This window comes from Spermophilus citellus, assembly GCF_964194105.1.
Source record: "Spermophilus citellus genome assembly, chromosome: 17".
Classification (NCBI taxonomy): Eukaryota; Metazoa; Chordata; class Mammalia; order Rodentia; family Sciuridae; genus Spermophilus; species Spermophilus citellus.
This window is the reverse complement of record NC_138199.1, coordinates 2,818,608-2,831,455: the sequence shown is the minus strand read 5'-3', so window position 1 is coordinate 2,831,455 and position 12,848 is coordinate 2,818,608. Positions and strand designations below refer to the sequence as shown.

Here is a 12,848-nt window from a genome sequence, read left to right as displayed (position 1 = left end):
GAGGGCTACTACAGGGGTCTCAGTCACATCAGTATTCTCAGGGCTCATACAGAAACTGCTATACAGAGATGCTCAATGATTATGTGTTGAATGAATGAATGAATGAACCCCCCACATGTACAGGAGGGAGGCAGAGGTAGCAGCTTCCTTGCAGGGAGGGCTACAAGGAAATGGAGAAGCCAAAAAGGTCTTCAGCCAGCCAGCCAGCCAGCCAGCAAACATGCTTTGAGCATCTACTATATGTTAGACACTGTGCTGTGGACACAGTGTGAAGGAGACGGCCATAGCTCTGTCCCCCTAGAGCTTGTATCTTGGAGAGCAAGACAGACAATAAGTAAACAAATACCTAACTGATCTGTAAGCCATCATGAGGGTCAATGAAGTAGAGGTGGTAATTCATCACAGAGGGTCAGGGAAGTCTTCTAAGAAGAGGGGCTCTTTGTGCTGAAACCTGAGCAAAGGGAAGGAAGGAGCCCTAGGACAAATAAGGGAATAGCATTCTTGGTAGAGGGAACAGTGAGTGCAAAGGGCCTGGGGCAGAGAGTGGGAAGGCAACATATACAGGTGGTCTGGGGAGGAGATGGTAGAAAAGGAGCCAAAGAAAAGGTGCTGGGGCAGGAACGAGGAGACAGAAGGACACAACAGCTGAGAGGGCAGGTTCTGGGAAGCAATGCAGGCCCAGAGGCCAAGGCTGTCAGAGGGAGGCTCAGAGTGACCCTGGGAGCAGATAGAGCATGGGAGGGGGACAGGGAGCCTAGTCCTGAGTCACAGATCTCCAAGGGGGTTTTGTTCTGGTCCTGTTCCTCAGAGGCAGGGCTGGTGCAGTGGAAGCCCCTCTCTCGTTCCTGGGAAATCAGCCCCTTCAAGATAGGCCTGTCGTAGAGGTTGACGTTGGACCAGGATCTCCACGGGGGATGTGGCAGGCCTGACACAGCAGACGTGTGGGCCCCATCTCCAGCTCTGCCCCTTCTCTGAGCCTCCATCCTGTCTCTCTGGTAGAGTGGAAACTCTGGTCCTGCCCTGAGGGCTGTGCAACTTGGACAGGAGCCTAGAAGTCACCCATGCCTTTTTAAGAAGCAGCCACAGTTGAGAAGGCCCAGGGCAGACAGGCCTCCGTTTCCCTATCACAGGGGAGCCCCCTTTCTCCAACCACCATCCTGGGTCCCATGATTCAGCCTCCATGCCTCAGCCTGGGTCAGCTTCCTCAAACCTCCCATGACCCTGACCATTCACCAAACTCCTATGGCTCCCTCGTACCCTCAGAAACAAGACCCTAATTTTTTGCTTAGTATTTGAAGAACTCCAAGAAGTCCCTTTCCCTGGATCTATCTCCCCAGTGCCCCACCAAACTCTTCACCTTTCTGCAGAAGCCTGAGTCCTATTCCATGATCCCACTACTGAGCTGCTTCCCTGGAAGACCACCAAAATGACCTGCAGTTCTGTTCCCTGAGCTGGGCTGGATGCTACCTTGGCCACGGCCAGGACCTAACCTGTCCTGGAGAGAAGAACCTGGTGAGTGGAACACAAGAGTGAGAGCCTGTGTGACAGAGCCTGGCCAGTGGGGGCTGGACCCACCTGCTCCAGCTGCAGCTGCATGGTACGCTGGGCCGCCACATCCCCCAACACAATCTCCACATAGGGGTAGCTGGAGTTGGCTGTGGGCCGCTGGGTCCGTGTAGACTGGATCTCCTTCAGGGGGAATTTCACAATCAGCTCCTGGGAGTGCAGGAGGAAGATAGGAACAGTTTCAATCACTGTTATCACCTCCCCTGCAAACCAGATCAGTGGAACACAGGAGGCCCCCGTCCAAGTGTTGGATCCCTAGTGATTTCCTGTGCAACCTCAAGCACATCACCATTCTTCTCTGGACCTTGGTTTCCTCACCTGTGAAACTAAATCAATAAATTAGCAAAAGATGCATCTGCTGGCACTGTTCAAAAAATGCTGGGGATATGGGATGTCGTGGATGCTGTTGGTGCCCTGACCTTCACGTCAAAGCTGCTTTCATGAACATCTGTATCCTTTTGTCTGGGGCTTGATTTCCGGCCCAAGAAACAAAGGGAACAAAATTCAGGGAAAGGTACAGTGATGGAGACTTAATGCAGCAGGAGGAAGCCCTGGACTAATGATTGACAGGGAGTGGTAAGTAACAAGGGCTCCCCCCAGCTGGACCAACTTCCAGTTACCCTCCAGTTACCCACATTGGCAATTCGTGTGGTAACAGGGCCTTTATTTTTTTTTTATTTTTTTTTTTTTGAACAATTTCTGCCTACCCTGCGCTATGAGAGAGAATTTTTTTTTTAATGTTTATTTTTTAGTTCTCAGCGGACACAACATCTTTGTTGGTATGTGGTGCTGAGGATTCGAACCCGGGCCGCACGCATGCCAGGCGAGCGCGCTACCGCTTGAGCCACATCCCCAGCCCAACAGGGCCTTTATTGTCTCCACCCCTTCCCTGCCCTAATCCCACCCTCCAGTGTTCCTAGAATCTCCTCCAAATAAGCCACCTGCCTTGGAATCCTCATCTCACACTCTATTTCTAGGAGCGAGCCTAAGAAAGGGGCTCTCAGGGTCTATTTGTGATGGGCTGCACTGTGACCTCTGCAAATACCCAGTGAAGCCCAAATACCTTGAATGTGACTCTATTTAGGGACAGAGACTTTTAAATGGTGATTAAGGGTCTGGGGAGGTACTTCAGTGGCAGAGTGTTTGCCTAGGATGTGCAAAACCTTGAATCCCATCCCCAGTACTGCCAAAAAAAAAAAAATGAAGTTGTTGTTATGGTTGGATCTGGAATGTCCCCCAAAGGCTCTTATATCAAAGGTTTGGTTCCCAATGCAGCAAAGATCAAAGGTGGCGCTTTTGGTAAATTGGATCAAGAAGGCTCTGACCTCATCAGCAGATTAATCCATTGACAGCTGAATGGACTACCAGGAGGTGGTGGAAACTGCAGGAGGTGGGCATGCGTGGAAAGGAATGGATCCCTAAGGACGTGGCCTTGGGGACTACATCTTATCCCCAGTCCTTGCTCTCATTCTGCTTCCTGACTGCCACACTTTCCTCTGCCATGCTCTTCCATTATGATGTCCTCCTCATCAGGACCAAAGTAATGGAGCCAACTGACCATGGACTGAGAACTCTGAAACTATAAGCCAAAATAAATATTTCTTTTTTTAAGTTGTTTTTTTTCCAGGTATTTTGTTACAGCAATGAAAAACTGACTAACCAGAGGTGAGAAAGTTAAAATAAGGCTATTAGGGTGAGTCCCAATCCATTATTGTTTTTTTTCTTTTTCTTTTTTTTTTTTTTTTTTGGTACCAGGAGATGAACTCAGGGGCACTCAACCACCGAGCCACGTCCCCAGCCATAGGAGATGAACTCAGGGGCACTCAACCACCGAGCCACGTCCCCAGCCATAGTTTGTATTTTACTTAAAGACAGGGTCTCACTGAATTGCTTAGCACCTCATCATTGCTGAGGCTGGCTTTGAACTCATGATCCTCCTGCCTCAGCCTCCTGAGCCACTTGGATTACAGGCGTGCAACATCATGAATGGTCTCCTTATAAGAAGAGGAAATCTGAGGGCTGGGGATGTGGCTCAGTGGTAGAGCAAGTTTGCACAAGGCCCTGGGTCTGATCCCTAGCACCACAAAATAACCACAAAAGAATAAATCTGATCCCAGTTCTCTGGAGGCTGAGGCAGAAGGATCACAAGTTCAAGGCCTGCCTTCACAATTTAGTGAGACCTGGTCTCAAAACAAAACAGAAAGGATTACTCAGTAGTAAAGTGTTAAAAAAAAGTGGGAAGAGAGAAACTCTAGATACAGAGACACTGGGGATGTGCACACACCGAGGAAAGGCCATGTGGATACACAGCCATCTGCAGGACAAGGAAGAGACCAGACTGGCAGACACCTTGATCTTAGACTTTCAGCCTCTGCACATGGCAGAGCGACCCCCTCAGCCTGTGGTGTGTTGTTAAGGCAGCCTGAGCAAGCCTTAGAGTGTGTGTCACCTCACCCCCCTTCACCTCCACTCTCTGGAGTGGGTTCTGCCATTACTCCCATTTTCCAGATGGGAAGCAGGGCTCTGAGGGGAGGAGAGGATGGCTGGAGGTTATGCAGACGGCAAGTGGTGGAGCTGGGCTCCCGCAGCTGGCAATCTTGGCTCCCAGGGTGGGTGGGGGACCCGAGGGCAGAGGGGATGGGAGAAGATGGGCAGAGCCAGGCAGAGGCCACTTACATGGGTCTCGATGCTGAGGAAGTTCAGACCATTATGGTTGACGGCAAGGATGCAGGGGGCTGGCACGGAAACGTTGCTGCAGCTCTGGATGAAGAAGAAGGAGGAGCCAAACATAGGAAAGGCACTGAGCAGGCCTGCAGTGGGGGGACAGCGGGTGTTACCATGTTAGGCCGGGCCCATCCATGACAGCCCTGCCCCTGAACTGCATGGCTGTCCTGAAGAACATCCTTACTTCCTTCTGTCACCTCTCTGGCCTCTTCCTCTATCCCTTCTTCCTCACTTCCCACTCTCAGTTTGCCCACCCACAGTCCCACCCCAATGATGTCTTTGAGAAAAAAAAAGTCTCCTTTTGCCAGGCGTGGTGGCACATGCCTGTAATCCCAGCAACTTGGGAGGCCGAAGCATGAGGATTACAACTTTGAGGCCAGCCTCACCAACTTAGCAAATGAGACCCTGTCTCAAAATAAAAAATAAAAAGGGCTAGAGATTGTGGTTCAGTAACCCTGGGTTCAATCCCTAGTACCAAAGGGAAAAAAAATAGTCTCTCCCAACTGCTTGGGAGGCTGAGGCAGGAGGATCACCAGTTCAAAAAAAAAAAAAAAAGTCTCCTCTCCCAATAGGTAGGTAGCTCACCTGCCACTGAAAAGCCTTTGTGCAAAAGGAAAAACTATGTCTCCCCCTCCTCCTGAATCCCCCCTTAGTAAAGCCCCTCATGACAATACCCCCCAGTTCTGCATCCCCAGCTCTTACCCAAGAACTGGGCGCGGGCCTGGTGGGGGCTGAGTGCCTGTGTCTGTGGCCGGTGCTGGCTGACCAGGTTGAGCCACGCTGAGCCGGCAGTGGTATGGTAGAGCTGAGCCGGGATGTACTCCTGGACCTCCCGCCTGCGTGTGGAGGGGACAGCAGCCCTGAGCACCTGCCACTTAATCCCCACCACGCAGCAGGTACAATACAAAGCGGACATGAGTGTTATGTGTCCCTGGGAGACTAAACGCTGGAGAGAGTAGAAGGGGAAGATAGGAGTGCAAGGACTCCCGTAGTGCCTTGGTACATGGCAGGTGGGTGGCCCCGCCAGGGCTGGTACCACCAAGATCCCTGCTTGCAGAAGAGGAAACTGAGGCTCTTAGAAGTCCACAGAGCAGTCCAAGGCCACACAGCAACTGTGAACTAGTATGTGTGGTGGGGAGACTTGAACCCACAGCAGGTTCATCCTTTGTAGCTCCCGTCCCCAAAGAGGAGCCCAAGCCGGAGAGGTTTGGGGAGACATAAGAGAGGGCAAAGCTACCACCAAGGGGTTAGTCAGAGCAAGAAGCAGAGAAATGCTGGGCCTCTAGGCTGAGCCTCCAAGGACTACAGGGCCTGTCTACCCTACTTCTTTCTTCAGTCCTCTGTGTCACATGATGGTTCCCTCAAGGCAGGCTCTTTGCCTCTTGGCACATGTGAAAATATCAACATCATTCCCAGTCCATCCCAGCTGCCCTGGGCTGCAGACAGGGCAAGATTGGGAGAAAGTCAGGAGAGTCCTCTCTCCTTGGGAGCTCCCACCCCTGGGAACTCCCACTCTTTGGTAACATCTGGCCTTCTTTGCACCGCTGCGGTAAGAACCTCGCATCTGGACCTAGCATCCCCAGATTTAACCATTCCTGGTTCCTTCACCTACTAGCTGGCTAAACCTCAGTAAGCCACATAATCTCCCCAGGCCTCAGCTTTCTCATCTGTGATCACAGCAACTCAGGAGACTAAGGCAGGAGGATCACAAGTTTGACGCCAACCTTGGTGACTTAGCGAGATCCTCAGACTCTCAATATAAAAAGGGCTAGTAATGTAGCTCAGTGGTAGAATACCCCTGGGTTCAATCCCCCGCAAAAAAAAAAAGAAAAAAAGAAAAGAAAAAGGAAAGAATAGTTGGAAAAGAAGCTAAGACAATACATATGCAGAGAATATTTTTTATCACTAAATTGGCTCTGAGTTATTAATGTCAGCTGTTCCAGCATCTATGGTGAGCCAGAGAACTTTGGCCCCAGGGCCAGGATAGCCCCTTCTCAGACAGCCTTACTGTACAAGAGAGGATCCTGGGGGCCCGAGATGGGCAACTCTGAGGAAGGTGGGGTGCCCTGAGGGTGCCAGGGTGCCTGTCTGCTCTGACTGATAGACAGGCAGGTGCTTACACACTGGGCAGGTAGAAGTGGTCCTTGGCACGGTGTTGCAATGAAGCTAGTTTGGACACCTGCTGCAGCTGTTGCTCACTGGGCCAGCTGGCTGGCACACTGCTGAAGAGGCCCTTCACGTAGTCAGGCAAGACCTGTGGGGAGCAGATGCATGAGGGGCTGCCAGGCAGGTGCACACCCAGGTGTTCACCTACAGGGAGTCTGGAGACAGGCAGTTATCATTCCAGCCTTATCCACCACTGGTTTTTGGTGAATGATGACAGAGGCATTTGATGGGGAGCTCTGAGAATGGTGTCCTTGGAGCTTATGAGGGAGTCCCCACAGTGAGGTAAGAAGAGTGTGGGCTAGTAAAGGTGGAGTATCCACAATGTGATGCACACACATGTCCATCAGATCCATGCTTCTCAAAACTGAGCATGCTCCAGAGTCTCTGAGAGGCTTGCAAAAACACAAGGCAGGGCTGAACCCCTGAGATTCTAGTCAGATAGATCTGGGGTGGGACTTGAGGATCTGCATCAGAGATCCTATTTCCATTCCACTACTCAAGATGGGAAGGAAGCTTGAGTACCAGACTGTGCAGGGCAGGGCTTCAACAGCGATACCATGTGGCCACATACGCTAAGTGTTTGTATTTTGTACACGGAATTGTATTAGCATTGGCACCAGTTCTGCAAAAACAGGCTGTTCAGAGAGTCACAGACTCTCTGAAGCCCACGAGGTCCCAGAGCCACAGAGGGGGCCCATGTGTGCTGACCTGGTTGTAGTGCATGGTCACATACAGCTCATTCTCAAACTTGAGTGGCTGATCCCAGAGCACACGCCGGAACCAGAGCATGTAGCCGCCATCTACCTGTTCCATCTCCGAGGCCACATCCAGGATATAGGCACGGCGGCTGAGAGGGCACACATGCTGGCCTGAAGAGAGCAGGGAGGCAGGGCTGGGTGGGGGCACACTTGTACACGTGTGTAACTGTATGGAGCAAGGGCACAGACTCCAACCTATCATTCAGGTGAGATGTCCCCTCCGTTAAGCCACCTCCCCTCGCTGGGACACACTTTCTTCATTAAAGGGGAGTATATTTATACAATAGGGTGCCCTGTGTTTCACCGAAACACTGATGACCAAAGAGGGGAATAACTCCAATTCGAAGGTAAAAATTATATTCCATTTCTCCCAGGGAAAGGGCCTGAAGATCACCTTAGAGAGTGGCCTGCCTGGGTCTGGGAAAACACGCTGGGTTATGCTTAAAGAAATCCCAGGCACTTTCCAGAGGAGATTGGGGACAAGGACATGCACAACAGGACTCAGCCCATGAACACCGGTGGGTATCTTTCTGAAGACCGTCCTCAGGAAAGACCCTTGTGGTTTAAGTGGGAGATGGGAAGGCCTGGAATCTAAGCCTGGAAAAGAGATGTGAGTTTTTCTCCCCTGAATGGACATTTATTTTACCAAAGATGAGAGGTCTGACTGATAAGAGTCCAGAATCCTCAGGTCAAACTGACTGGGTTCAAATCCCCACTGTGTGACCTTGGATAAGTCACTCAACTTCTATGATTGGCTGATAATGGTCCCTCCAAAAATGTCCACATCCTAATCCCTAGAACTTTGAATATGACATCTTCATGGCAAAAGGGACTTTGCAGACATGATTAAGTTTAAGGGTCTCAAGAAGGGGGGGATTATCTGGCTGTGTCCAATGTAAGCACAAGGTCCTTCCTAGAGGAGGGTCAGAGTCATAGAAGGAGATGTGAGGATAGAATCAGAGGTTGGTGGCCAAGACAGAGAACAATGTAAAGACTCTACACTGTTGGCTTTGGAGTTAGAAGAAGGGGCCATGAGTTAAGGAATGTGGTTTCCTCTAGAAGCTGGAAAATACAAGAAAATGAATGGTCCCCTAGAGTTTCCAGAAGGAACACAGCCCTGACTGCACTCTCGATTCAGGACTTTTCAGAACCGAAAGATAACAAATCTGTGTTGCTGTGAGCCACTGAGTTTTGCTCACTTGTTACAACAGTCACAGGAAACTAATACAGCCTCCCTCAGCCTCATTTCCCCCTTTGCAAATGGCTTGTTGGTGGGGGGATTAAAAGAATTTATAGCTGCGTGCTGGGGAGCATGCCTGTAATTCTAACTACTCAGGAGGCTGAAGCAGGAGGATCATGAGTTTGAGGTCAGCCTGGGCAACTTAGCAAGACATTCTCAAAATAAAAAATAAAAAGGGATGGCATATTGCTCAGTGGTAGGGTGCCCTGATTCAATCTCTAGAATTTGGTGGGGTGGGGGGAGAGGAGTTTATAGCATTAGGAGGTTTGGGGTATGTCTTACTGGTAGAGAGCTTGTCTAGCATGCACTAGGCCCTGGGTTTTATCCCTAGTACTGAAAAAATAAAAAAAAAAAAAAAAGAAAAGGATTTTTTGGCCTTAAATGCTTTGAATTGTGCATGGGACATAGTATCTGCCATCCCCTCCTCCTACAGGCAGGGGTAGGGAACATGGTTCAGGACCAAGCATGCAGCACATGGAAGGGGTTTGGGGTTGCATGAAAGTCCCCTAAGGGTCCTAGAGCCTGGGAGGAGCCTCCTATTGCAAGAAGCAAGAATAAATTCTTGCACCTTTAGGCTCCTTCCCAGAATAAAAGCTCCCTGAGGGTTGGATCTTCATGCTCCCCGGCACCCAGCTATTAGGTCCCAAGGGGCAATGAGAAGACTCAAGAGAGGTCCCTGCACTCCATGAACCCCCAGTCTTATAGCAGGAGGAGACAAACTTAGGCAAAACAAAGCACAGTGGGACAGATGAAGGGCTGGGAGTGTTCAGAACACACACAGGTCCTTCCAAACTTAGGGGAGAAAGTGGCCCCAGACCCTGGGCTTTCAAGGCTGGGTGGAAGGTCCCACGTGGGTAAAGGCCTAGCAATGGGAAAGAGTCCAGCATGCTCAGTTCTCTTGGCCACTCACCTCGATTGGTGACAACAAAGATCACATACTCATTGAAGGCTTCCGGGCGTGTCAGGGCCATCTCAGAACAGATCTCCTCCACCACGTCCAGGGCCACCTGGGGCAGGGCAGGAACACTGAGACTGTGCTATCTGGGCCTGACCTCTGTCCTCCCAGCTCCACCCAGGCCCCAGAAGCTGAGCAGATTTCCTTAGTCTCTCTGCACAGAGATGCAGGATCCTTTGAGGTCTCTGAGGAACATCATCATGCAGGGAGTGAACTCAGGGAGTCTGAGACTTAGGTTCAATTTTTGCCTTTGTCCCTTATTTACAGTATGACCCTGAGCTGGAAGCTCAGTTTGTTCTGACAAATACAGTCATCATTTAATGTCCATAGGGAATGGGCTCCAGGACCCCAACAGATACTACAATCCAAGGATGCTCAAGTTTCTTCTATAAAAGGGCACGGTATTTGCATCCACCCTATTCATATCCTCTTGTATATTTTAAATCAATTCTAGATTACTTATAATACCCCCAAAGATGCAAATGCATATAAAATAGTTGTCATATTGTCTAGGGAATAATGACAAGAAAAAAGTCTGGACCTGTGAGGGACTCAGTACCCTTGGGGGCTCACTCCACACACACGTCCACACACCCTGACCTTCTAGCACGTGTTTACCAGAGACAATCCCTCACTTACAGTGCACGTTTTGATTTTGAGATGCCGTTCAAGCCCTCCGGGAAGAAGGAAGAGCTGTCTCTTGGAACTGCGGCCTGCCTGGTGGTGGGGGTGGTAAGCAAGAGAAGGATAAGAGGCTAGGCCCTGGGATCTGGGATAGTGCTTGTTCCCTGCCACGGGAATCCCCAGGCCAGGAGGTCTGAGGCATGAATGTATAGGAAGCCTTATGCACCTGGACTTAACAGGGCCCATCTGTACACCCTGGCGCATTAGCACCCAACAGAAGAGACTCTGAGCCGGGTTCCTGTCTCCTATTCATCATGACTGCCTCCCCCATCCTCGGCCCCTGCCCCAGGCTCACCAACATGGCCCGAAGCTCCATGCTGCTGGGGAGCTCCAGACGGCCCCCAAAACGCAAGGTTTTCTTCAAATTCTGCTCACAGGCTTTGGCAATCCCTGCAGAGGCAGGGAGACAGGGTTTGCCCAAGGTCAACAGTAGAACTGGCTGTATTTTATTTTATTATTTTTATTTATTTATTTTTTATTTTTTTTTAGGTGGACACAATATCTTTATTGTATTTTTAGGTGGTGCTGAGGATCGAACCCAGTGCTTCATGCCTGCTAGACAAGCACTCTACCACTGAGCTACAACTCCAGCCCTGAACTGGCTGTATTTTATTTTATTTTATTTTTTATGTACTGGCGGTTGAACCCAAGAGCATACTACCACAGAGCTATATCCTCAATGCTTTTTTTTTTTTTAAAGAGAGAATGGGGAGAGAGAGAGAGAGAGAGAGAGAGAGAGAGGGAGGGAGAATTTTTTTTTTAATATTTATTTTTTAGTTCTCGGCGGACACAACATCTTTGTTTGTATGTGGTGCTGAGGATCGAACCCGGGCAGCACGCATGCCAGGCGAGCCCGCTACCACTTGAGCTACATCCCCAGCCCCCTTTTTTTTTTTTTTTTTTTTTGAGACAGGGTCTTGTTAAGTTGTCCTGGCTGGCCTCAAACTTGTGACCCTCCCATCTCAGTTTCCAGAGTTCCTGGGATTACAGGTGTGTGCCACTAGGCTGGACCCACTGTGTTCTTTCCACAATCTGTGTGGCAGGCATTTATACCTCCATTTGAGAGCTGAGAAAACTGAGCCCAGCAAGGAACAGTGACTTGCCCTTGTTCAAGAGCTAGAGGTTAGGAACTGTATTCGAACTCACAGCCCAAGGCCTTCTGCCTTGCCCTTAACTATCTATGAGTCTAGAAACAGCTGTGACCTTGAGTTGTTTCCTGGGGAGCTCACCCCCTAATAGGCTCTGTGGCCAGGAAACAGTGGTGCTCTGATCCTGCCAGCAGGAACCCCCATGCCAATCGTGCTGTCTCATCCGGGCATCCCAGAGCAGAAGACCCCAGCATCATTGCTCCATGTCTTTAGGTCAAGCAATGTCCTCACCTTGCCCTCAGGAGGGCGTCAAGAGTTCTAGGACATTCTGCTGTCTTCTCCTATTTGGGAGCCCTTCCCTGGGAAGCTAGGTCTATTTATCTCTGGGTCAGGGAATATTTGTTAATTGAAGCAAACAGAAAGCTTCAGAGGCAGAGAGGGTGAGGAGCCCTGTCTCCAGCATGGCTGCCTCTTTCTTAGGGCCCCTGAGGTTGCTATAGAAGCACAGTGAGGAGGAGGCTACTTCTTACTGCAAGGGGCTAAGGCCAAGACCTCGCCACCAACTTTGGGCCCAGCAGCTGGAAAAGCAGGGCCTTACCTGAGTATTCTGGCTTCTTGCCTGCCTCCTCCTCTCCATCTCCCATGTGCCACCCATTCCCATTTTTGCTCCTGCTACTCAGTCCACCAGAAAATTCCTTCCACCTGCTCATTTCCCAGGGTAATACCTCCCAGAAACTTTCCCTGACATTCTCATCCTGAGGTCATATGACTCACGGGGCCAATTTTGGGACCTCTCGAAATGTTTGGGGGAGTAAATTAACATTAGTTAACATTTCCTGGGTACATGCAAAACAGGGTCAGGTCCTCTAGGTTTCCCCTCCCACAGGCTGCCTGCCCTGTCCCCCATGTGAGAGGTGCAACCCTGGGTCCCCCATGCACTGGCTCCTTACCCTGGAAAGGCAGGCCTGGGGTCCTGCTCACGTGTTGGAGGAAGTGATGGAGGTGTGGGTAGAGGACATCCGAGCAGCTGTGGTAGGCAGCCACGATGTAGAGCAGCCTCCAGCCTCGCTGGCAGCTGTCCCTGCAAGGACACACATGTGGGGCCGCATCACAGGTGGCCACTGTAGGAATGTGTGTGCCAGGGGTCTCCTGGATGGAGCCAAAGACTTCCAGATCTCAGGAAAGATTCATACTCTGAGGATACGTACCCTCCTGCTCAATGAGAGCAGGGCAGAGGGGCCCCCAAAGCTGTGCAGAAAGTATATTCTTTCTGGGAAGTCAAGGTGGGAGTAGGAGAGGAAGGGGATAAGGGTCCGGGATGGCTTCTCCTGGTAGGGGATGTCTGGGGAGGATTCTGGGCACAGGGAACCTACTGGGGCTGTGCAGAACCCCAGCAGGGTTCACAGTAGGTAAGGCCTAGGGACAGGCAGGTGAGTCCAAGGGTCATAAGAGAACCCCAGCAGGGTTCACAGTAGGTAAGGCCTAGGGACAGGCAGGTGTGTCCAAGGGTCATAAGCGCAGCACATATACTGTGCACCTAATGTGCACTGTCCCTGCATGGAGTGAAATGTAGACATTTCATCCTGTCCTGGTGTGGTGGTCTCAATTGTGGAGATCTCTGATGCCTGGGGACAGCACTTGGGCTTCCTTTGGGAAACCACCCACTC

General features: G+C 50.6%; 1 protein-coding gene across 1 annotated transcript in view; it reads right to left on the bottom strand.

The window, feature by feature from the left end:
- The window catches only part of MYO15A (myosin XVA), a gene marked incomplete at its 5' end in the record, with an annotated part of 55,241 nt that overhangs the window by 2,887 nt on the left and 39,506 nt on the right, over nt 1–12,848 (bottom strand). Inside the window, 9 exons of the mRNA XM_081269932.1 lie at nt 1,576–1,716; nt 4,243–4,376; nt 4,993–5,126; nt 6,411–6,544; nt 7,165–7,325; nt 9,365–9,461; nt 10,049–10,126; nt 10,389–10,483; nt 12,132–12,262. Coding sequence (XP_081126058.1) covers nt 1,576–1,716; nt 4,243–4,376; nt 4,993–5,126; nt 6,411–6,544; nt 7,165–7,325; nt 9,365–9,461; nt 10,049–10,126; nt 10,389–10,483; nt 12,132–12,262 — 1,105 coding nt within the window. The remainder of the gene's footprint in view (nt 1–1,575; nt 1,717–4,242; nt 4,377–4,992; nt 5,127–6,410; nt 6,545–7,164; nt 7,326–9,364; nt 9,462–10,048; nt 10,127–10,388; nt 10,484–12,131; nt 12,263–12,848) is intronic.